We start from the raw sequence: 23,880 nt of genomic DNA, 5'->3' as shown, positions 1-23,880 counted from the left end.
GGACCACCAACCCAGGATGGCACCGCCTACAATAGGCTGGGTCCTCCCACATCAATAACTTATTAAGAAAATGCCTCACAGGCTTAACTACAGCCCAATCTTATGGCAGCATTTTCTTAATTGAGGCTCCTTCCTCTATGATGACTTTAGCTTGTGTCAAGTTGACATTAAAACTAGCCAGGACAGAACCCAAGTTTAAAATGCTGGACGCACACTGGAATCCTAGTGTTGGAGAAGTAGAGACAGGCAAATCTCCGGGGTTTATTAACCAGCAAGTATCTCCTCTTGGGATTGAGTTCTGGTCTCCACATGTTCACATACACGCATAGACTTGCACACACATGTATACATGTCTTCACACACACAAACACAGAAAAAGAACCAACACAACCGTCGCCAAGTTAACGAAAGGAAATGAATTAATTATTCTATACAAAGAATCCTCTTTTGAAACCTGCTGTGTGTGAGGATGACTTAGAACCCTGAAGCAACTAGCAATCTAGGAAAATGGGGAATAAAATGATTGTAAAAATAATCATAAAGCAAAGTTTAATAGATTAAATATATTGTCTATGATACCAAGTAAAAATAGCTCAGAGGAATAATGAGGGAAATAATTTTTAAATGGGGAAATGCGTATCTAGAAGGAACTGTTGAAGATTTGAGCTCTGAGCAGTTTTAAATGGCAGTGGTAAAGCCAAAGTCAAGTGGAAGTGAAACCATCGTAATTTAAAAAGCGCACAAGACAAGACTCACTAGATTGAAACTCCTGTCTTATTTATGCCATCATAAGCAACCGCCATCTCAGAAATATCTATTTCAATATGAATCCCTGCACCCGTTTGCACTGACAGCTTATATTCCCCATTGACAAACTCATTCTGACAAACAGGGTAGCTAAATACCTGCTATCTAGTATTGTGTGGCCTTTGACACTAGGGCTACCCATCAACAAACAGCTTTTGTTTTTCTTCAGTTATTAGTTGAGATAAGCAGATGAATTGCAGGCATTGAGGACTCCCCAGTAATCAACAGACAATGTAAAGTTAAAGAAAGAGTTGATGGGACTAGTCTCTGACTGTTTTGGAATGGTTGGCTCTCTATGTCTTTCAAAGCAATTAGTATGCAGAAGTAAAACACAGCTACTCATAATTGCATTTTTATACTAAGTATCAGTAACTGTCACTGTTTGAATGAGAAGGGACATTTCTTCTTTTGATATGGCTCCACTTTACTAAGGGCTACTATATAAGGAGAGAAGAATGTGTTGGAATGTTGGGATGGAATATTCCTACTTAATATAACTAAGATGAACAGCCTGACCACAGGGGCAGACAGCAAGGAACATGATGGAAGATAAAAGAACAGGGTAAAATGAGAATTCTGCCATTAGGTTCTAATAGACAATACTCTCCTACTGTATACAATGTGTCTTTTATTTGATAATTATGTGTTGTGAGTGGTTGTAAACACAATACTATTACTGTTTCATGACTTGGCATGACTATATTGGGTTGGCCTAAGGATACTATGGAAAAATTATAGGGCAGGTCATCACTAAAAGCTCTAACCAAGCCTAGTTAGTTAGGTGCCGTGATATAAAATAAGTCTCCTAGGCTTTGAATAGTAGACATTTGGTAAATGTGAGTAAAATATATCTTGAATGAAGTTTCTGACTGTTCCAGTGTCTGGACAGGTTAGGGGCTAGACCAGAGTTTTGCCATGACAGTCTTGTCGGGAAAATGTTGGCTAGCATTCCAGAGATAGCTGGGATGAGAGTTCAAAGTTGATTGGGAGGTAAAATCAGGAAAGTCAGTTAACCATTTGCAAGCTCACTTCAGCTGCCCAAGTGTACTATCCCCAAACTAAGCTTCTGGTAATTCTGGTTATTTATGCTTTCTCTTTTCCTTCTGCAGTCCATAATCATGCACACAACTATAGATTTTACTGAACTTCAGTTAAGAGCGTAAATGTTTTAATCTGTCTTTCCCTGCCTTCTCGCTTTTCAGTCCCTTGTTTGCCTCCTCATTTTCTTCCCATTTTTATCACTTCCTCTCTCATCTACTAACCACAGGATGGAACAGAAACCTCTTATTAAATATTCTGGATTTGTTGTGGGGAGTTTTATAATTCTTTGACTATTTTAAATGACGTTTATTTAATGTTTTATGCCTCTAAGAAAAAAGCAAAACTTAGTTATGAAAGTTTTGTTATTTGTATGTGGCTTTTCACATAGTTTTCTCAGGGACATGTCCCTTCCTAGGGACAAACATAGAAGGTTAGAAGGTTCCCCTGTCTGATTTGGACACTATTTGAAGTAACATGTGAGCACTTCAATAGACAGGATTCAAAAGCAGCCCTTCAAATTCCTGACTCCTGGCAAACACACACACACAAGCTAGTCAGTGAATGACTAGCCTAAGTATCCCTGTGATGTATAAGTAGTTAACCTGGAAACAAAGAGGCTCCCCTTGTGGACTGACCTCTACAAGCTCTTAAAACCTGGATATTGGAGACATGGAAGTCCCCTTGGAAGTATAAAGCTAATATAAAGGAATCTCATGGCAAGCAATATTCACCACTTCTAGGCCTGATAAAACAGGTTTGGGGGCAGCTTATGTCCTACAGCTACAAATTGAATTCTGTCAATAACAAATTAATTTAGAAACACATAATTTCCTAGTTCATTCAGATAAAAAGTCTCCCCAAGTCATACCATGCTCCACATCCCATCCATGGAGTTCCGTGCCGATAAATGTGTGTGCTACGCTAGTGAGAATGTGCTATACAAGAGGGGGAAACCAAAGAAGTATGCACAGGAAGAATGTGCTCGTAAAGATTACTTTCAAAATAGATTTTTATTATCTCTTTTTCATACTTGAGTTTGGGGAATCCAATATGGTATACTCTCAGGGTGAGGCAATAGACAGTGACACTCAGTAGAGATGCTCTAGAAGTCTTCTTAGCATTTGAACTAGTTATCCTGTCTTCTGTCTTCTTGGGTAAGTCCGTATTTACATGTTTACTCTTCGACCACTTGTTGGCTGATTTGGCTTAGATGTGGTGCGAATTCTAATTGGTCTTAATAAAAACAACCTGGAGTCAAATATAGCCGTTAATGCTGAAAGATCACAGAAGCAGAGCAGCCAGCCACTAGTTCTTACCTCTGCTGAATCCTCAGCCAAATGGGTGATACTGTCTCTAGGAATCTCAGTCTGAATGCTCTGACCTCCTGTCTCCTCCCAACCATATCACTCCTGTCTCTAGTTTCTTAGTGCTGGGATTAAAGATGTGTGACTCCCAAGTACTGTGATTAAAGGTGTGAGCCACCACTGTCTGGCTCTGTTTCTGTTTTAGACTGGATCAAGCCATGTAGCTCATGGTGGCCTTGAATTCACAGAGATCTGCCTGCCTCTGCCTCCCACGTGCTGGGGTTAAAGGTGTGTGCCACCACTGCCTGGCCTCTACGTCTAACTAGTGGCTTTCTGCTCTGCATTCTGATCTTCAGGTAAGCTTTATTTGCTAAAGCACAAACAAAGTATCACCACAGGACTACCCACTATGTTGTTGTTGCTCTTCCACAGAGGCAGTCAAGCTTGCTGAAGAGCAACAGTCAACCTCTATTCACCAAACAAGTTTGTCTGAAGGGAACAGGAAGGAGAATACACTGTTATCTGGGTGTCTTCCCCTCCCCATCAATAGACCCACTAATTCATGTTCAGCAGCCACTCACTCCCTCGTGTCTTTCTTATACTAATGAAACAGTACTTTTAAAGAAATCTTGATTATCTTTGTTAGAACCAGACATAGTGGTGCATGCCTATAATCGCAGCACTTGGGAGACAGAGGCATAGGGATCTCTGTTGAGTTCAAGACTAGCCTGTTTTGTTTGTTTGGTTGGTTGGTTGGTTGTTTTGGTTTTTGGGTTTTTTTCCTCAATACATGTTTTTATTTAAATTAGAAACATGAATACTTCACATGTCAATCCCAGCTCCCTCTCCCACCCCTCCTCCCTTGTCCCTCCACCAGCCCTCCCAGCCCCCCACCAAATCCCCACATCATTCCCCAGGGAGGGTGAGGCCCTCTTTGGGGGGGGATCTCCAAAGTCTGTCATTTCATCCAGGGAAGGACCTAGGCCCTTCCCCATGTGTCCATAGCCTGTTTTTTTTTTTTTAATAATTATTTCCAGGCCAGCCTGGGTTAGGAAAAAAAATTCCCTGCCTTTAAAAAAAAAAAAAGTGAAACCTCCATCTTTTCTCCTTTCCCCTCCATCTCGGTGAGCTGTAAAGAAATTGTCATCTCAGAAAAAATAATGCAAATCTTTAATACACCCTTCCAGCACCACTTTTAAATTCTCATCTTAATTTAGCACCCTTTCAACACCCTTTTCTAAAATCCTCCCCTCTCATCTTGTGTCCGATGAAATATTAGGTGTTTGTGTTTACCATTGACATTTGGCATAATAAACATTGATTCCTTAATTCAGCAAATAGCAATTAAGAATCGTATAGGTGCACTATACCGCTGGCAGTGGGACAGGGAAGAAAAAATGGGGCGGGGAGGGGGGAAGCTGGTTAAGGCAGCTGATGTGTGCCAGAGGTGGCAGAGAAGGCTGTTTTATGTTGAATGACCAGGAAGACACCTAATGACATCTAAGCCAACCCCTAAAGGAGGTGGCAGAGCGAGCTATGGACATGGGTGGGAACAGCTCTCTGGGTTGTTAGTCATTACTGCTTTTCCACTGATCAAGTCAGAGGAGTTGACTGGTCATGAGCAAAGACTGGTCAGACACAAAGAAGTGTGAAAGGGCCTTCAGATCCCTTTACAGAATGAGGTCGCATATGTTAGGAAAATGGCAATGTCCTTGTACTGAGTTTGGTCAATGCATAGTATAAAGTCTGCTGGATATTACTGGTTTTAAGCAAAGCAAACCCAAACTCCCAGGTGGCTCCCTAACATTGCGTAAATGCCCAGAGACAGCAGAGAGTGAAGTTCTATGCTCTCACCTACAGTGGAGGTCGTGGGATGAGAGTGAACAGCGGAAGGAAAGACTCTTAAGCTGGCTTGTTCACGGTGCTGCCGCCTAACTGGGAGTACATGCTATGAAAATGCAGAGTTCACATGTGTTGAAAGGGAAATGTGGAAGACAGTTGATAGCCTTCTCATCCTCCACCTTAACTGTGTACTATTTTAGAATTTATTGATTTGCCAGAGGTAGTGGCACCTACCTGAGAAGGACCATGAGCAACCAGGTTGCCTGTGAGCATATTTTCAGGTTTTTCCTTCTATGTATCATGGTCTTTTGGGGGTGGATATGTGGCTTCTAACTTGAAATATGTAACATCTACATTATACATCTATAGCTGCAATTTCTTCTCCCTGCTCCCCAGACAATGGCAATATGTAACCAAATCACACATACAAAATCATGCCTCCTGTTAAAGTATTTATACAAGTCTCACAATCAGGAACACTTAAAGCACAATTCCAAAACTTATGGTTCTTTTGGAAATTATTTCCTTAGGAATATTGGTTTTTTTGCCCTTGAAATACTGAATTATCTGGTTATTTATAGGTCACAACCATCACTTAGTAAAATAGATTTCTCTTTCATATTAAAATTGCCATCACAGTTCAGACCTACAATCCTAAAATCTAACAGAAAGGACTCTAAAATAGACCATTTTGTCTTTAAGCCTAGAATCTAGTTCATTTCCTCTTAAAAGATCATTACTTAGCACAGTAAAGCATAGATTGGGACGGTGGGGATTGTGTTTCTCTTTGTGTCCTAGTGAGTTAGGAAAAGGTATTATTTAATCACTTTGATGAGGCTGTTAGAGATGCAGAGGCTGAGGCTGTGGAAACAGAATGGACGCTCGAGTGAGTGAGTGCCAGTGTCAGGTCACACATGATCGGACAGTGGCTGCGTCATTTGCTAGCTCCGTGACAGTGAAATGAAGACTGTGCAATTCCCTACCCTGAGGAAAGGACTGTGGAAAAAGTATGACTTCCTCTTAATAAAACTTGCTCCATACGTTTGTGTTAGATGTCTTCATGGCATCAGTAGAATCATAGGCAAGGAAGAAGCTCCTGTTTTATTGCTATTAATAATAATGCTCTCCTTTTGCATATAATTTTATATTATGTATTAAGTAATAAAAGTCTCATGATAACGCCACAAGCTAGCAGGATAGCTGTAATCATTACTCATATAAATGAGAAGGCTGAGGGCCTGCACAGTTATTACCACGTTGTTCAACTTACAATCAAAAGTAGTGCATGTAGATTTAGATGTTGTGATTTGAAATTAGTGGAAAATTCCTTGAATGTGATGGATGTCGTAATCTCTAGTAAAGCTTTGTCTACTCAGTTTAAGATCTCTCCCTCCCTTCCCTCCCCCTTCCTTCCTATCCTATGCTACCATTGACTGTCCTTGAGCTGACGATGACACTAAAACTTTTCAAATGTGCTAAGGCCAGCCTGAGACTCCCTGTGCAGTGTGGTCTTGGTCAGTGTCACTTGCAGAATTTCAGTCTCCATTTAACTCTATTCCCACTCCTGTGGTTCCCCCTCTGAATCCTTCACCTTCGCCTGTCAGTTCGCTGTCAGTGTTTTTGGTGCCCTCTCACCAAGCCCCTCTACACCCACCATGAATCTTGGCAGCAAGAGTGCCTTCCTGGCTCACTCAAACCTCACATCATCCCAGCTTATTACACAGTGATCATCCTCACCAAGGCTGTCGACTACCCCACCTCCCAATCCCCCTCGTCTTCTCTCTCCATTTAAAGGCTATGGTCCATTATTCCAGTCTTCCTCACTGTCCCCTAAGCTCACTTGGCCTTCTTTCTTTACCCCACACCATTTAACAGGATTTCAAGCCTCAACACATGAAATCACCCACCTTCTACATGGTATATACAAACCAGCAGGAGCATTGCTGTATTCTAAATGCATACTCTTATACCCATAGGTAAAGGTAGCTCTCACACCGCATTGGCTGTAGGATTCAGCCTCGTGAAATCCCCACCATCCACATTGCCACATCAACTGGTGTTATCATTGTGCCAGTCTTGTTTATGCAACCATATTGTTGCAATGTCATGGGCACAGCATCCCTGTCAAGTCTTGGGGTCAAGAGCTGTTTCAGGAAGACTACTGTGCTTGCGTTTAGGGCTCCCAGAAATGCTAACTTATAATAGTCACGCTTTAAAATGAGTTAATGTCCATGGCTTTCTTGGCTGTGTTTCTGGCAGTGTTTCCTCTCCTGTGCTCTGCCAAGAAAGAGTATGTGTACCTTTTCTCCTCAAAGAGTTTGCTTTCCCTTGAATTCAGCCAGGTAAAAAAAGAAACAAACAAACAAACAAAACTCTCAGGCTCTTTGTATCACAAAAAATTTAAGATTATGTGTCCTTTTCCCAAGTATAATGAAACAACATGTTCTTGTAGCTTTTTCATCCTCAATGGAAGCAGATCTTCTCTTGTTAAGAAACTGCCAGTTCAAGGTCATCTTCTTTACATAGCTGAGGCTATGAAACCCTGTCTCGAAAGGGGAGAAGAGTACTAATCCCGCTGCAGCCTGCAATTCTGTGTAATAATGAATTCCAGGCTCTTTTTTCACTTGTATGGAGGGAGCAGTTCCCTCAGTTCTCAGAGTGCCAGCCTGTCACCTCACGGCCTCGTGGCCTGGTTCCAGCTTCCTAGAGTGAGTGTTCCTCCCCAGGTCTGAGCTTGCAGCTGCAGCCTCCTGGAGACCTCTGCTGATCTTTTCTCATTGCTTCGCAGTTCCTCCTCTCTGCCCGAGCTTGCTCTGTCTGTGTTGAGTTACTCTCTCACACTACCCTGTGCTCTTCATACTGCTTGAACTTATATTTGTTAATGTGCTTGTTTATGACTGGGGGGGTGTTTGGGTTTTGTAAGTTTTGCGAGGATTTTTGTTTATATTTGAGACGTGGTCTCATATACGCTGACTCTTCAAACTCCCTTTGCTGCCATGCATGACTTTTAACTCCTGTTTCTCTTGTCTCTACCTCCCCAGTGTTGGGATTACAGGTGTGCACCACCACACCCAGACCCTATTTGTGCAGTGCTGGCGATCAGAGCCAGGGTTTGTGCCTGCTAGGCAAACACTCTACTGACTGAACTACATTCTCATCCTTATTTTAAAGCTCTCAGAGGTCAAGGTCCAAGTTTGGTTTTCATCATTATATATTGAACACCAGAGCAAATATCTGAACACATGATAATCAATAAATGTTTGGCAAAGTGGTATTTGGGAACAAACATAACAAAGAGAATCTGTGATGATGAATAGACTGGGGAAACAGAAAAGAAATCATTGTGTGTGAAAACATGATGAGTTTGAATTTGGATATGTTGAGTTTTAGGTGACAGCCAGGATTCTAAGTTCAATATGTTCCAGACTTTCACTCTGGCAAGATGCTCATACAGATTTGGAGTCATCACCATGAAGTTTTTGATTGGAAACAGATGATCTCTGGGGAAAGAATGTTATGTGAGAACTCATAGACAAACACCTTCAATCAGAAACAATAGCAGGTGCTTCTATGAGTTGTCAATAACTTTTTTTGTTTAATATGAAAAGGAAAAATTAGAAGCATTCTATATTTACAAATATATAAAGATTTTGAAACTACAAAACTATTTCCCCACTTGTAACAGTAATGTTTATTTCAAAGTATTTATATTCTGTTATAATTACTTCCAAATCATCATTGTGAAGAAATAAAATCATTATCATTGGAAAACCAAGTATATCATAATCATATATGTTTGTGAATACCAAAAGAGCTCTTTTATATGAAGTTGGCTATTTGTATGTCTGTCTTTAAATTAGACAGTGATTGTGTTTCTGTTACTGAGATATCACAGGGAGACTAATTACTGTCAGCTTAGTCTCTAGTTCTGTTTCTAGCTAATGTTAAGTCTATAAAAAATAAGAAACTTTGATCTTCTAAAAGGGTTAACCTTACTTTTTTCAGAACAAATAATTTATCAGTTTCATTTTTATTGGTTCTGTTATGTGACTATTCCGTACATGTATATACTAAATTCTGGTTTCTCCCTCCCCACACTATCTTACTGTTTTCTTCTTAAAATATCAGTACCCCTCCCCATTCCCTAGAGTCCCTTTCTTATAATCATGACCTTTTTTTTTTAACTAGGGTCACCTGTATTATCACTGAATTAAAATTATTCACTAGAAGCAGATGGAGTCATTAGTGGGTATACAAAAGAAGGCAGTGACACCCCCCTCCCCACACTGACCACCTTTAGCAAATACCTCAACAATGAAAGGTAGGATTCCCCAGCCCCTCCTCCATCTGACTGTGGATGAACCTTTCTCATGCAGACCCAGTGCAAGTATCCACAACTTCCATGAGTTTCTTGTTGTAATGGTTATGTCTTTCCCAGAAGACGACTCTTTGTTGTTTCTCTCCCTACCTTCCAACTCTTACATTGTTTCTAACCCCCTTCTCCAATATTCCTTGAGTCTTAATGGAGTGGTATAAATGCCTTCTTTAGGGCTGAGAAAATGAATTCTCGGCCAACTCAATTTTAAATTGATCTCATAATTAAAAGACACCATATTGGGACTGAGAAGGTGGTATAAGGGTTTCCCATGCAAGTTTAATAGCCTGAGTTCAGCTTCAAGAACCCACATAAAGATGGAAGGTGATAATTCCACAAAGCTGGCCTCTGACCCCCAACATGTGCTGTGTGTGCTGTGTGTGCAAGCCCCTACACACATGCATCTTGCACACACATACAGTGATAAAGTCTAAAAGTCTTTAATAAAAAGTGCTATCATTAAAGTGTGCCTCTTTCTTCTACTTTATTAAAAAATGCCTGTGACTGGAAGAATTGGGACAACAGATGGAATTGTGCCAATTCACCTAGCAAACGTAAACCTTAGTCACATTACAACAGCTTTCTACTTTCCCAGTCTTTGCTGTTTTACCCATAAGCTAATCAGAGTGTTTCTGGCATATAAGCAAGGCCCTTAGAATCATCATGCTTCCCTGTAGGTAAAGGGCTCATCACTGTCAGATGAAATTAGCTGTTATTAAAAAATATGCAGAAAGTGTAAAGGCAGAAAATAAATTAACTCATTCTTATATGGCGGCAATAATGTATCATGGATGAGCAGTGGACATGAAAGAACACATGCACAGGGTGTGACTTCCTGTGTCACAGGATGTCACTTCCAGAGCTTTACCTATACTGAGTTCTCAGAAGCTCTGACTATTACTAAAAGTAGGCATGTACATTCATGAAGAAAGGTAGAGACCCCAAGATAGCCTGCTGATGTATGGGAGAGATAACTATAAAATTTTTGCTCATAGACTGGAATCAATATAAAATCTTTTGTTGATTTTCTTAATCACACACACACACACTCACACACACAGACACACATACAAAGAATAATAGCATCTTCTCAAAGAAGTATATTCTCTAAGAATTAAATGGTAATGAGGGAAAGTTTTATTTCATCCATTTTCCCTACATGTTTACTCTGCCCTTTGATGATATTTTGAGTAATTAAAGTCAAGTATTTGTTGTTAACTCAGTACATTCCACAACAATAGGCTACCTGAACTTTTTTTGGGGGGGTGTATTAATGTATCTTGTACATAGCAAAAGAGCTGTGATAGTCCCGTGTCATAGAGCTTACTGAAAAGGTCAGTTAAATTTCTTAGCAATATATAAGATACAGTCGAGTGATAGAACAGAATTGCAGTCTAAAGATATGCCACCCACAATCTGGGTTTAAGAAAATATGGCAGCCCAGCCCTCTGACATAGACCTATGCAGTCAGGAGACTGCAGTAGAAGGGTCTCATGTTTAAGGACCGCCTAGGCTACAGAATTCGTCCAAGTCCAACCTTGTCTCTAAAACGAAGAGGTAGTAGAGCACTTACAAGCACATGTGTAAGCTGTAGGTTGAAACCTCAATAAATGGATGATGAACACAGGGAGAGAGCACAGAACTCCTACATGGGAGATGCCCCTATGTTGCCTGCTTACTTCATCCCATATCTCTTTTTAGCTAACTATTCTCAGTCCCATTACAGAAATGGAAGCTAAGTTTAGCAAATTGTTTGGCCTTTTATGTTTAGTGCACAAAATTCTTAATTAACAAAGTAAAATGCCACCATCCATTGTAAATCACTTCGCTAAACTTTCAAACTTAATAAGGAATCTTGTCTTGTCCAAAAACTACTTTCCCACCCCTGCTGATCTGGCACTCATGCCTGATTCCCCGTGGAGCTGAGTGAAAGAATGCAAAGGGAGCCAATTAAAGAAACTTTGAGCCAGAATAGACAAGCACAGGCCATCTTGTCCATCCTCCTGCCTCCAGGCAAAAGCCGTCCACTGCAAGCACAATTTTCTGCGTGAATCCTGCTGACAAAAACGTTCACCACATGTAAATGATAAGTCATAATCCAGCTATTGCAACTAAAGCAGATTGTTAACTGTTCGAGACTTCATTTATTGCATGGTAAAGATGCTGAGAAGCAGTGCTCATCTGAATTGTCTTAATTCTGCCTTTCAGGAAAATAATTTTGGGCAAGAAATGCACTTGGATAATTGTCAACATGGGGGGAGGTTTGTGTCCAGAAAATAAAGTTATCTTCCTCATCTTATTAGGTATATTTTTGGTTCCCTTTCACTCCAGGCTTACCTTACGGGTGGGAGGAAGCTTACACAGCAGACGGGATCAAGTACTTCATCAAGTAAGTCCACGCCTCTCAACCAAGTAAGCAATTTTGCTCACATCTGGAGAGAACCTGGAAGTTGCAGAATAGTCAGCAAACCCAAGAAACCCTCTTAGAGGTTACAAAAATTAGAAACAAGAAATGAAGCCTCACCATCTTCATTTTATGTGATTTAACTGCTGATATCAGATGTCACTGGAGGGGGTAAAACCCTGGCAACAATTTCTAGGGAAAGAACCAAAAACTGGAACAGAATCGTGGTTTGAACTTGAGTATTGCCTGTCTGAATTTCCGTGCAGGATGATACCATTACCATTCTTGAAAAGCCAATATCTAATTAAAAAGCCATTTGTCATGCCCTAAAACAGTGGTAATAGCATTCACTCTCTTTAAATGCTGTACATTGAAAACAATGTTTGGCCATTTCTGTTTGCCTGCAGTATTCTTGCACATTATCCGTGAAATATGTAGACTGCATACCTGATTGTAGTTCATATGGTCATAGGAAATGGCAGGCACTAAATAACCTAAGGTGTAAATAGGACAGTATATGTGAACAACCCAGATCCAGTGTGGTAACAGTAACCTTTAGGGTTTGTGTGCAACCCTAGCATTCTCCTTCATCTGTAGATGAAGGAAATCAGAGACTTGAGTTGTTGCCAGGAAATCCACAGCTGCTGTTACCAAGACAGAATCAGAAGCAATGTCTCCTGGGCAAGACCTTTCTATTGCACCAGTCTGTCACTCACAGAGACCTTGAACGCCGAGTAGGAAATGACTCTCTTGTGCAAGACTGGATGGTTTTTCCCTGAATACAGAACGTTGTCACGTTTCCACCATATTCTGAATAAACCCTTTAATGTCAAAACCAGTGTTACGAGAGTTACAAGGGGAAACCCACCTCCTGGCTGGGATTTCTAGAAAACCCCATGTACATCCTTTTTGCAAGTACTACAAGAGAAATGCCCTTGCTGTCCTTTCAAATGAGCACATACTTCCCAAGCGCTCTCTCTCTCTCTCTCTCTCTCTCTCTCTCTCTCTCTCTCTCCCTCTCTCTCTCTCTCTCCACAGTTTCTCTGTGTGTAGCTCTAGCTATCCTGGAACTAGCTTTGTAGACCAGGCTAGCCTCGAACTCACAGAGATCTGCGTCTGCCATAACCTCCCGGCCCTATATCTCTCTTAACTTCAGTTTCCTCAGACAAGGAGAGTGTGTTGCCATGGTAGAGCGACTGATGTTGCCTATCAACCATGCACCCTGAATCCAGGAAGTGACTAGTAACTGCATAGCATTATTTTTCATTATGGAATGACTATCATGTCGAGAAAGAACAAAGCCTGCAAACCATCATCTTAAAAATACCATAACTTCAAATTTTCATATTTGTAAGGATGTAAGGAAGAATTGTATATAAACCTGGCAGTGTTTTCATGGCTTGTTTTTTTTCTTGATCTGTCTGGTGGGTGATAAAGCAAAACTGCGGTTTATAGCATGAAATAGTGAGAAGTCTTGGAATCCCGTGTGTAGATCACACTCAGCAGCCCACTCCTCACTTCCAGAATCATTCCTCTTCTGGAGACAAACCTACTATCTAATACATTGCATTGATCATGTCCGCTTTCTAGAGGAGTCTCTACGCTGTGCTGTATAGGTGGTAGTAAAAGAAAACACCATATTGTAATTTGCATCAGACTTCAGCTGATGCGCACTGACCAGGAGGACACTAAGTGTAATTGTCCATTTATTGTATTATTTAGTCCTCTTAATAATGCGAAAGGTAAATACTACAGGGTGTCATGTTTATGACATCATGTCATCATGGTGCCATGCTGATGAAAAGCTTCATCTCGCCCTCAGCCATGCCTCCTAAAAGTCCCACAAGGAGAGTCATGATCCAAAGACGAAAAACTGGGATTCTGCATTCAAAGGCCTGTGAAAATATCCAGGTCTGCACCCTGTAGAGAGTTCTTTTACCTAAGCTGAGCTGTCTGTCAGTATGTCCTAGCCATAGTGGCAGGGCCTCACTAATGCTCTGTGAGAAAAGGGTAGTAAGGGCAGAGTTCCCATAACACGAGCTAAAATAGACCCAGATATGGCCAGCCAGTGAATCAGTTTGTCACTGCCTGGTTCCTAACAGGATGAGCCACTGACCCTTGGAAAATCGAACAGCCTTCTAAGCTGGACTTCCACTACAACAAGGAGTAGAGCATATAAGGATAGGACCAAAATGGAAAGCCAGCAAGCTCTGGCCACTCCAAAATCTAGCTCAGTTCCTATGGAAGGAGTAGAGAGAGTGGATATTTGCTCCACTCAGAAAACAACTCAAAGTGTGTTCTGGAAACTGATCAGTTCTTTTCATTGACCTTAATCATGATGTAGGAGGAAAGCAAAAAAGAGAGAAGACAGATTTCTTCTCCAAAGGGCATGGATGGGTATCATTTTCACATCACTGCAGCAGAAGAGACTGTCAAAAGAGGCTAAACTCAGCAGGGTTGCCCTCAATCAAACTTCAGGGTCCAGACCCAGTGTTATCTGGCTCCAAAACCACTCCCCTACCCCCCCCACACACACACACACATTGGACTGCATCATGCTGCCTTCTTTGTTTTAAGGTCACCTGGTGAGAGGTGACATTTTAAGCAGATGTTGACTCAGGTAGAATGTTATACTTTGTCCATTTCAAAATAGCAGAACTTGCTTCTAAGAACAAGTAGTGGTCTTCTGTAGATTGGAAGGTCAAAGAGTAAAAATAAGAAAATCTAACATTATCCCAGTCTCAGCCTCCTGGAAGAGTAGAATGCTTGCTATAAGTTAGGTAGTCTAACTGTTATGTCCCTGTTATTTTTTTATATGTTGTTATATCCCTACTTTCTTGTAGGGAGCCTATTGAACAAAATCATGAGCACCCATCACTAAATAGATGTAGTGGATTTTGTCAGGATCATTAGGCTCCTCACTAGAATGGAGGCTCAGCTGCATCTCTCATTGACGTGGATGTACCCATTCATCTTTCATCTGACTCTTCACCTTCACCTGGTTCTTTTGTTTCTCTGCAGAGGCCACCCTCTTCCCCAGGAGTTGTTTGTTTGAAGGGAATTGAAAGGCCGTTTGCAGACTGATTGGAATTGTTCATGAATAAACTTTATGGGTCTGCAGGGGTCCTCGATGAGTCAAGTGCATCATTCTGGTGCAGTTGGCTCTCACTGCATAAAAAGGCCTTCTGATGTCAGGAGAGAGAGAATGGTCTTTGGACTCAGAGAAACCTGGATTATAACGCTGATGTCTCCACAGAATAGCTGTTGGACAGATATGTTAACCTCAAATAAAGCTTAATCTGCTTATGCCTCCCCCCTCTGACATTTTGATGGGGTGTCTGCATAGTTTTTAGCCACAGTCAAGGCTGTTCGCAGATGAGCAGAGCATGTACAAACCTACTGATATCATTTTCAGGAATACGATGTTTTTGGTTTGTTTTAATTTTTATTCCACCCCAGCCAAACTTTTGGGCCTGGGCAGCCTGTTAATCTTTTGAGGGACAACTGGTTCACTTATAGGTAGATGATACTTTTCAGGCAATAAATAACTTCACTTAAAAAGGATGACTAAAATTACCCTCCCAAAACTCTGGGGGAGATGATGGTCTGCATACGTACGATCTCCTGACAGAAATTGGCACCTGTCACTGTCATCCCAGAAATGGAACTGTTACATCTGATGGAAGCCAAGCCTCGGGCAAGGGAATGACTGTCAGTGCTGCCTGGAGAATGCCCAAGCACTTACAGTCCTTGTAGAATATTTCTGTCCATCCACATGACCATTGCACTTCTATTAATACTGTGTCATCTACTTAAGTTCTGACAAAGAGAAGACAGCTTTTGGTCCACCTGCGTAAACATAAATAATTGGTGTTGGCGTCACCAGAGCCTGTGTTTCATAGAACTAACAGACATGTGCTTCTGTGTGTATGCATATATACATGTAGGCATACTCACTTGCCATAAATAAATATGTAAATCTACACACATATATTTGTATAAAATATAGCACTGTGTTCTGGGAAAGTTTCTTTTTTTTCTATAAAAAAGTTGTGGCATCCTTAAACTTAATGATAAAATGGCCAAATTTTAAGCATGCTGTAATGAAATTATCTGAATGGATGGCCATTTTTCCACCTACCTTCCTTTTTCTTTATTGGGTTTTTATTTTGTTTTACCCTGGATAGGGTGAGCTCATACATGCTGCAGTGCATGTGTGGAGATTGGAGGATAACTTTTCTACGAGTTGTGTAACAGGTCTTTTTTGGACAGGCAGCTCCCAAATCATGACACAGAGACATTGTATTAATTATGAAAGCTTGGCCTTAGCGTAGGCTTGTTCCCAACTAGCTCTTAAAGCGTAAACTAACCCATTTATATTCATCTGCATTCTGCTGTGTGGCTCATTACCTCTCCAATTCTTTACATCCTACTTCCTCTGCATTTTGCTGGTTGCTGTTAAGTCAACCCCCCTCAGATTCTGATCTCTCCCTGGAAGCCCCGCCTATCCTCTGCTGCCTAACTATTGGCCACTCAGCTCTTTATTAAACCAATCAGAAGGTGCCTTGAACAGGCAACAGCGGCACATCTTCACACAGTGTGATCAAATATCCCTCAAGGGAGTTAGTTTTCTCCTGGCTTTTTTGAGGCAGGCCCTCTTGTTTGTGCAGCTGTGTTTAGCAAACTTCCTGAGGAGTCTCCCATCTCACCCTAGTAGTACTGGGATTACAGGTGTGAGCCACTGGATCTGGCTCTGTTCCCTGGGTCCCAGGGACTGAACTCAGACTATCAGGCTTGTTGTGGGCACCTTTATCTGAACTTTATCACTGAACCATCTCCCAGCCCTTCCCCGCCCCCTCAATCTCCCGTGAAGCTGTCAAACTGTCTGTTTAAAAGGCTGGAAAATGAAGCATAACTTGGTGGACTCCCTAGATACGTGGGCCAAACACACTCGCGATGCTATTGGAGGACATTCCAGTTCCCCTGCTGCCATTAGGGATGAGGGGCTATGCTCAACAAACAACAGTCTTTCTCCAGAGCAAGCGATGAGAGGCACTCAGACAAATGCTGCAGAGTGTCTTCTATAGCCAGTCTGAGAGTGCATGTTTCGCCATCACATCTGCCATAAGCTATTGGTCACAAGGATCAGCCTGGTGCAGTGTAGAAGGCAATGACATGCGAATGTAAATAAGTAATATAGAAATCTTAATATCAGATGTTTGCTTTTAATAGCAAATTATACTTCTGGCAGCACACACCTTTACCCACTGAGCTATCTTGCTGGCCTATGTTTATACAATTTCAAAGAATAGGAAACACAAAATGGACAATTTGACATTCTCAAGTCTTAGACGTACTTTCTTTTGCAAATAGATGTTATCCTAAGTACTAGTAATACAAGCAGAAAGTAAGGAGATTGTGGAGGGAAGGAAAGAGAGGAAGTGCAGTTTCTGGTTAGAAATAAAAAGCTATTCATTTTTGCTTTGTAAATCCTTGGCAGATTATTTCAGCTTCTCCTCAGTGGATATTGTCAAGAACTCTCCCCCCACCCCAAGGCTTTGTGAAGTGAGCTGTCTTTCCTTCCTTTTCAGTGACTTAAGTAGTGGCCACTGACAGACTATTATATCCTGTGGTTCATCTGGTGAGAGGTCAGGACAGGTTTTATGCCGCTGACTTCAGGGCTTATGAGAATATGTTGAGGCTCCTTGAGGACTTCTGCATGTGTAAGAATCAAGACTGCTGTAAAGAGTGCACAGAGACCTAATGCACAGTGCACAGAGTAATGTTGGCCTTCCCAAATGGCTCTCCCAAACCACTTCTGCCGATGAGTAAGTGGTAAGGCATGAAATGAGACTGCACCTGGTAGGGGGGTTCCTCCACCTATGCTGAGCTGTCTGGCAGTACATCTCCCCAAAGCTGAATGGCAGGGCCCAGCTACCTATGTGATAACTAGCTAGGAGTAATTCATTGCCTGAATGAATTACTCCAAGGAGAGAACAGAACTCAGGGCATGTGTGGCGGCTGAAGTTCAAGTGGATGAATATTGTTGACAAGTTGGAGAAGCCATTGAAGGAGTAAAGAGGGTATCTGATAGGCCTGGATTTTAGCGTAGATACCACCACTTTTGACCAGTGACCTGGTAGGTCATTTCAGTCCCTCTGTCATCCCGATTCCTACCTACAAACAAGGAGTGTTTGAGAATTGGATGCACCCAGGGTTGTGAAGACCCTGGCAAAGCCCTTGGAACAGGGGGAGCACTGAGCAGACGTCAACTTCCCAGGCCTTCCCACTCTGCTGCTATATGCCAGAGAAAGAGTTTTCAATGACAACATTTGTGCAGCTGCAAATAGAAAATGGTAGCCAAAACCTACATTTCTACTGCTCTCTGGCCAGTCAGCAGCCCCGGGAGGGGAGCAGAAAGACAGCATTGATCGCAAGCCCAAGACAGCTTGCCCAGGATTTTCTATAAATACCTACAAAGAGGTGTAGGAATATGAAGCGCTGGAGAAGAAATTGTCATTTAAGGGAAAAGCCAGCCAGCTGGCTTGGATTATTCAGGATGGCAAAGCCCCTGAAATGAATAAAACATCTAGATCTACACACCCAGCACCAAGCTCTGTCCCCACTTAGACGATGACAGGTACAGCTTTGTCTCAAGTGTGTTTTCCAGTGTTACATTCCTTGAGAGCACGTGACGACTCTGGACTCTCACCTTTCTGGGGTTGTTCTTTTAGTCTGGTTTATAACTGTCTCTGCCTCTATGGCCCTCTTTTTTAGTCTTTTTAAAACAAATACTGAATTTTTTCATCAAAACTTTCTCTACTAGGTTTGGTTTCTGAATTAGTCTGCTGGTGCTGCTATAAGGAAACACCACAGACAAGGAGCTTAAACAGCAGAAGTGTTTCTCCCAGCTCTGAGTGCTGAAGTCCAGTATCAGCACAACTGGTTTCTGATGAGGCAACTGCTACCCTTCTTACGCCCTCCCCGCCCCCCCATCTCTCTGTGTGTGCATCTATCTGTCTGTCTTTCTGTCTGTCTGTCTTTCTGTCTGTCTGTGAGCTCTCTATTGTCTCTTTCTCTTATCACAAGGGTCCAGAGCAGAGATCTCTTGAGGCCAGTAGTCACACCCCTGTGACCTCATCTAATGCTTATTAGCTCACCCTGCACACAGTCTCCAAAGCAGGGCTTTCAATGAACTTTAGTAAGCCATAGCATTGTCCCTAAGTCACTTTTCCCTTAATTTACTCCTTTCCCTCACTGGGAGCTTGAACCCAGCTTCTATGGCAAGAAGCAAGCACTGAATTACATCCCCAGCTCGTTTTACCTGTCAGTTTGACACACGGTCTCACTATATCGCCCAGACTGGTTTTGAACTTGTGATCTGCCCTTAGCCTTCCAAATACCTGCGATTACAGGCTTGTGCAAAGACCTGGCTATCTTAACTTAGTTTCCATCAGATCTACTCTTGCTAATATTTGCCTAGTTTTGCACAAGTTACAAAAAGTTCTCCTAGCTAGTGTCTTTTCCTTTAGGCGGTGGTCTGCAGAAGAAGCAAGGGGAGGAGAACCCGGGTATAGCAAAGCCCCAGAACTGTGACAACGTTAGGTTACTTAGTAAAGGGGAATTTAGAATATTGATTGGCTGACCCTGAGCAGGGCTTGTCCTATCAATCCAGTCTGACCTTGTGAGTCCTCAACAATGGAGGAAGGAGACAGAAGAGTCAAATAAGGACATGTGATGAGGAAAGTAGAAATGCCACCAGCTTTGAAGATGGGCACCATGACCCTAAGACTGGGTAAGGCCTTTGTAAGGCCTTCAGAAGTTGGAAAAACAAGGGAATGATTCTCCACTTGAGCCCCAGAAGGGCTTGTAGCCATTTGCTGAAGTCTTCAGTGCAGCCCAGTAGGACCCTTGTCAGACTTCTGATCATTAGCCAATAAATTTAAATTCTTTAAAGTCACCAAAGTTTTGGTGAAACATTATTGCAATAGAAAATTCATACAGGGGTGTCAGAGAGAGGTGAGAAGGGGCTGTCTAACTATGTGTAGGAATGTGTCAGGCCTAGATATAGGGTTCCAACACGTTATCTCTTAAACTGTCGAGGAAGGTGTTATATGTCACAGAGGTTGAAAAACTGAAATTCAGGGTATACGTAACTTCCCAGAGGCACACAGGCATCCCTGTTAAACTACAAGCTGGAGCTGACTACAGATGCGCCAATAGGAAAGAATGGTTGGTGCTTCTGCGCAACTTTGGGCAGAGCCCTTCAACCCTCTAAGCCTCAACTTTGTCAACTGTGGAAATTACAGAGAAAAGTAATGTTTATGAGATTTTTATGAAAAGTAAATAGGGAAAAGTATCAAAGAGCATTGCAACCGGAAAATGCTTACCAGACAGAAAGTCATCTCCAGCTGCTTCATACCGGAACATCTGTTTGGGATTTTGCTTTGTGTGATGAGGTTTCTGTGCAGCCTCTGCAGGCCTCGAACTCACAATCTTCTAACCTCAACGTCCCAGTGCTGGGAAGGCAGAGATGCACCACCACGCTGACTTGAAGTCTGCATCTAATCCTGGTGTCACAGCAAGGGTTGCAGTGGTCTCCTAGGATGACAGCTGCACTTTGTTGACCAGTATCAGCGTTTATCTCAGAATATCTCTGACTGGCACTTGGGGCCTCTGGGGTCTGGAAATATGGATGGCATTTGTTTGCTCATTTCGGAGCTGAGAAATTCCGGTGTGCTGGTAGAAGACAGACCATTCATCATCACTGTTGTCTTTGCAAACGTAACATTTTGTACTCTAGTGATTAAAACATGATTTTTTTAGAGATGAGAACAGACATTAAATTTAAAAGTATTAATTTCAGGAATTAATGTGAATAGGAAGAATCTGAATAAAGACGGAGACAACCAGTAATGGGATGCAGTAGGAACGGGTAACAGTCCCTTATTTTATTTGCTGATTTTTATATATATTTTATTTTTATTTTAAATTTAAATTAGAAACAAGGTTGCTTCACTTATCAATTCCAGGTAACTCCTCCCGCATCCTCCCACCAACCCCCCCAATTCCCCCTCATTTCCCCAGGGAGTGTGAGGCCCTCCATGGGGGTGTCCATAGTCTGTCATTTCATCCAGGGCAGGGCCTAGACCCTCCCCCAATAGTCCAGGCTGAGATAGCATCTCTCATTGTTGGATGGGTGCCCAAAGTCCATTTGTATACCCGGGAAAATATTGATCTACCAACCAAGGCTCAATACGTTACCTAGGCCTCCTCGCTGACACCCACATTCAGGGGGTCTTGATCAGTCCCATGCTGGATTCCCAGCCATCAGTCTAGGATTCAACAGCTAACCCTTGTCAGGTCAGCTGTTTCTGGGGGTTAAACCCACTCAGTCTTAACCACTTTGGCCATCAGTACTCCCTCACTGCCACTGGATTCCTTGAATTCAGCTCAGTGTTTAGCTGTGGGAGTCTGCCTCTGCTTCCATCAGCCAATGAATGAAGGTTCTGTTTCCCAGACTCTCTGGCCATGGGATTGTAGATGGGCACTCCCCAGATCTATGTCTAAAATCCATATATAAGGGAGTACATGTCATGTTTCTCTTTTTGTGACTGGATTACCTCACTCAGGATGGTTTCTTCTAGTGCCATCCATTTTCCTGCAAATTTCAGGATTCCATTGTTTTTTGTTTTGTTTTTTTTTCTGCTGAATAGTACTCCATTGTGTAAATGTACCACATTTTCTCTATCCACTCTTCAGTTGAGGGGCATCTGGGTTGCTTCCAAGTTCTGGCTATTACAAATAATGCTGCTATGAACACAGTGGAACAGACATCCTTATTGTATGAATGGACATCTTTTGGATATACGCCTAAGAGTGGAATTGCTAAGTCTTGTAGGTTTATTCCCATTTTTTCTGAGGAATCTCCATACTGATTTCCAAAGTGGCTGTACAAGCTGGCACTCCCACCAGCAGTGGATGAGTGTTCCCCTTTCACCACAACCTCTCCAGCATAAATCGTCCTTGGTGTTTTTTATTTTAGCCATTCTGACAGGAGTAAGATGGTATCTCATAGTTGTTTTGATTTGCATTTCCCGGATGGCTAAGGATGTTGAGCACTTTCTCAAGTGCCTCTCAGCCATTTTAGACTCCTCTATTGAGAATTCTCTATTTAGTTCTGTAGCCCACTTTTTAATTGGATCCTTTGGTGTTTTGGAGACTTGCTTCTTGAGTTCTTTGTAAATTTTGGAGATCAGCCCTCTGTCAGATGTGGGGTTAGTGAATATCTTTTCCCATTCTGTGGGCTGCCTTTTTGTCTTGCTGACTGTGTCCTTTGCCTTACAGAAGCTTCTCAGTTTCAGGAGGTCCCATTTATTAATTGTTGATCTCACTGTCTGTGCTACTGGTGTTATGTTCAGGAAGCTGTTTCCTGTAACAATTCATTCAAGGGTGCCACCCACTTTCTCTTCTAAGAGGTTCAGTGTTGCTGGATTTATGTTGAGGTCTTTGATCCATTTGGAGTTAAGTTTTGTGCATGGTGATAGACATGGATCTATCTGCATTCTTCTATATGCCAGCATCCAGTTATGCCAGCACCATTTGTTAATGATGCTTTCTTTTGTCCATTGTATATTTTTAGCTTCTTTGTCGAAGATCAGATGTTCATACATGTATGGGTTAATGTCAGGGTATTCAATTCGATTCCATTGGTCTACCTGTCTGTTTTTGTGCCAATACCAAACTGTTTTCAAGACTACAGCTCTATAATAGAGCTTGAGGTCGGGGATGGTGATGCCTCCAGATGTTTCTTTGTTGAATAAGGTTGTTTTGTCTATCCTGGATCTTTTGTTTTTCCATACAAAATTGGTTATTGTTCTTTCAAGTCTGTGAAGAATTGTGCTGGTATTTGGATTGCATTGAGTCTCTAGATTGCTTTTGGCAGGATTGCCATTTTTACTACATTGATCCTACCTATCCAAGAGCATGGGAGATCTTTCCATTTTCTGAGGGCTTATTTAATTTCTTTCTTTAAAGACTCAAAGTTCTTGAGATACAGGTCTTTCACTTGTTTGGTTAGCGTTACCCCCAAGGTATTTTATGTTGTTCGTGGCGATTGTAAAGGGTGATGTTTTTCTAATTTCTTTCTCAGCCCTTTTATCATCTGTATATAGTAGGGCTACTGATTTTCTTGAGTTGATCTTGTAACCTGCCACTTTGCTGAAGGTGTTAATCAGCTGTAAGAGTTCCCTGGTAGAGTTCTTTGGGTCATTTATGTAAACTATCATATCATCTGCAAATAGTGAATGTTTGACCTCTTCCTTTCCAATTTATATCCCCTTGATCTCCTTTTGTTGTCATATGGCTCTGGATAGAACTTCAACTACAATATTGAAAAGGTATGGAGAGAGTGGACAGCCTTGTCTTGTTCCTGATTTTAGAGGAATTGTGTTGAGTTTCTGTTCATTTAGTTTGATGTTGGCTGTTGGTTTGCTGTAATAGCTTTTATTATGTTTAGGTATGTTCCTGTTATCCCAGATCTCTCCAAGACCTTTATCATGAAGGGGGGTTAAATTTTGTCAAAGGCTTTTTCAGCATCTAGTGAGATGATCATGTGATTTTTGTTTTTCAGCTTGTTTATATGGTTGATTACATTGATGGATTTTTGTATGTTGAAACATCCCTGCATCCCTGGGATGAAACCTACTTGATCGTGGTGAATGATTGTTTTGATGTGTTCTTGGATCTGATTTGCCAGTATTTTATTGAGTATTTTTGCATCAATGTTCATGAGGGATATTGGTCTGAAGTTCTCTTTCTTAGTTGTGTCTTTGTGTGGCTTGGGGATCAAGGTTATTGAAGCCTCATAGAAAGAGTTTGGCAAAAACCCTTCTGCTTCTATTGCATGGAATACTTTGAGAAGAATTGGTATAAGCTGTTCTTTGAATTTCTGGTAGAATTCTGTATTCAGGCCATCTGGACCTGGGCTTTTTTGATTGGGAGACTTTTGATGACTGCTTCTATTTCCATAGGGGTTATAGGTCTATTTAAATTGCTTATCTGTTCTTGATTTAATTTTGGCAAGTGATAGCTATCCAGGAAGTCAT

General features: G+C 41.7%; 1 protein-coding gene across 2 annotated transcripts in view; it reads left to right on the top strand.

The window, feature by feature from the left end:
- Positions 1-23,880, top strand: part of Stxbp4 (syntaxin binding protein 4) — a 159,283-nt gene that overhangs the window by 123,854 nt on the left and 11,549 nt on the right. Inside the window, exon 17 of one of the 2 annotated variants that reach the window (XM_005075817.4) lies at positions 11,701-11,758. The exons of the other annotated variant lie outside the window; for it this stretch is intronic. Within the exon in view, the coding sequence (XP_005075874.1) occupies positions 11,701-11,758 (58 nt within the window). The remainder of the gene's footprint in view (positions 1-11,700; positions 11,759-23,880) is intronic. 2 annotated transcript variants of the gene reach the window in all.

This window comes from Mesocricetus auratus, unplaced genomic scaffold, assembly GCF_017639785.1.
Source record: "Mesocricetus auratus isolate SY011 unplaced genomic scaffold, BCM_Maur_2.0 Super-Scaffold_100007, whole genome shotgun sequence".
Lineage (NCBI taxonomy): Eukaryota > Metazoa > Chordata > Mammalia > Rodentia > Cricetidae > Mesocricetus > Mesocricetus auratus.
This window is presented reverse-complemented; position numbering and strand designations above follow the sequence as displayed.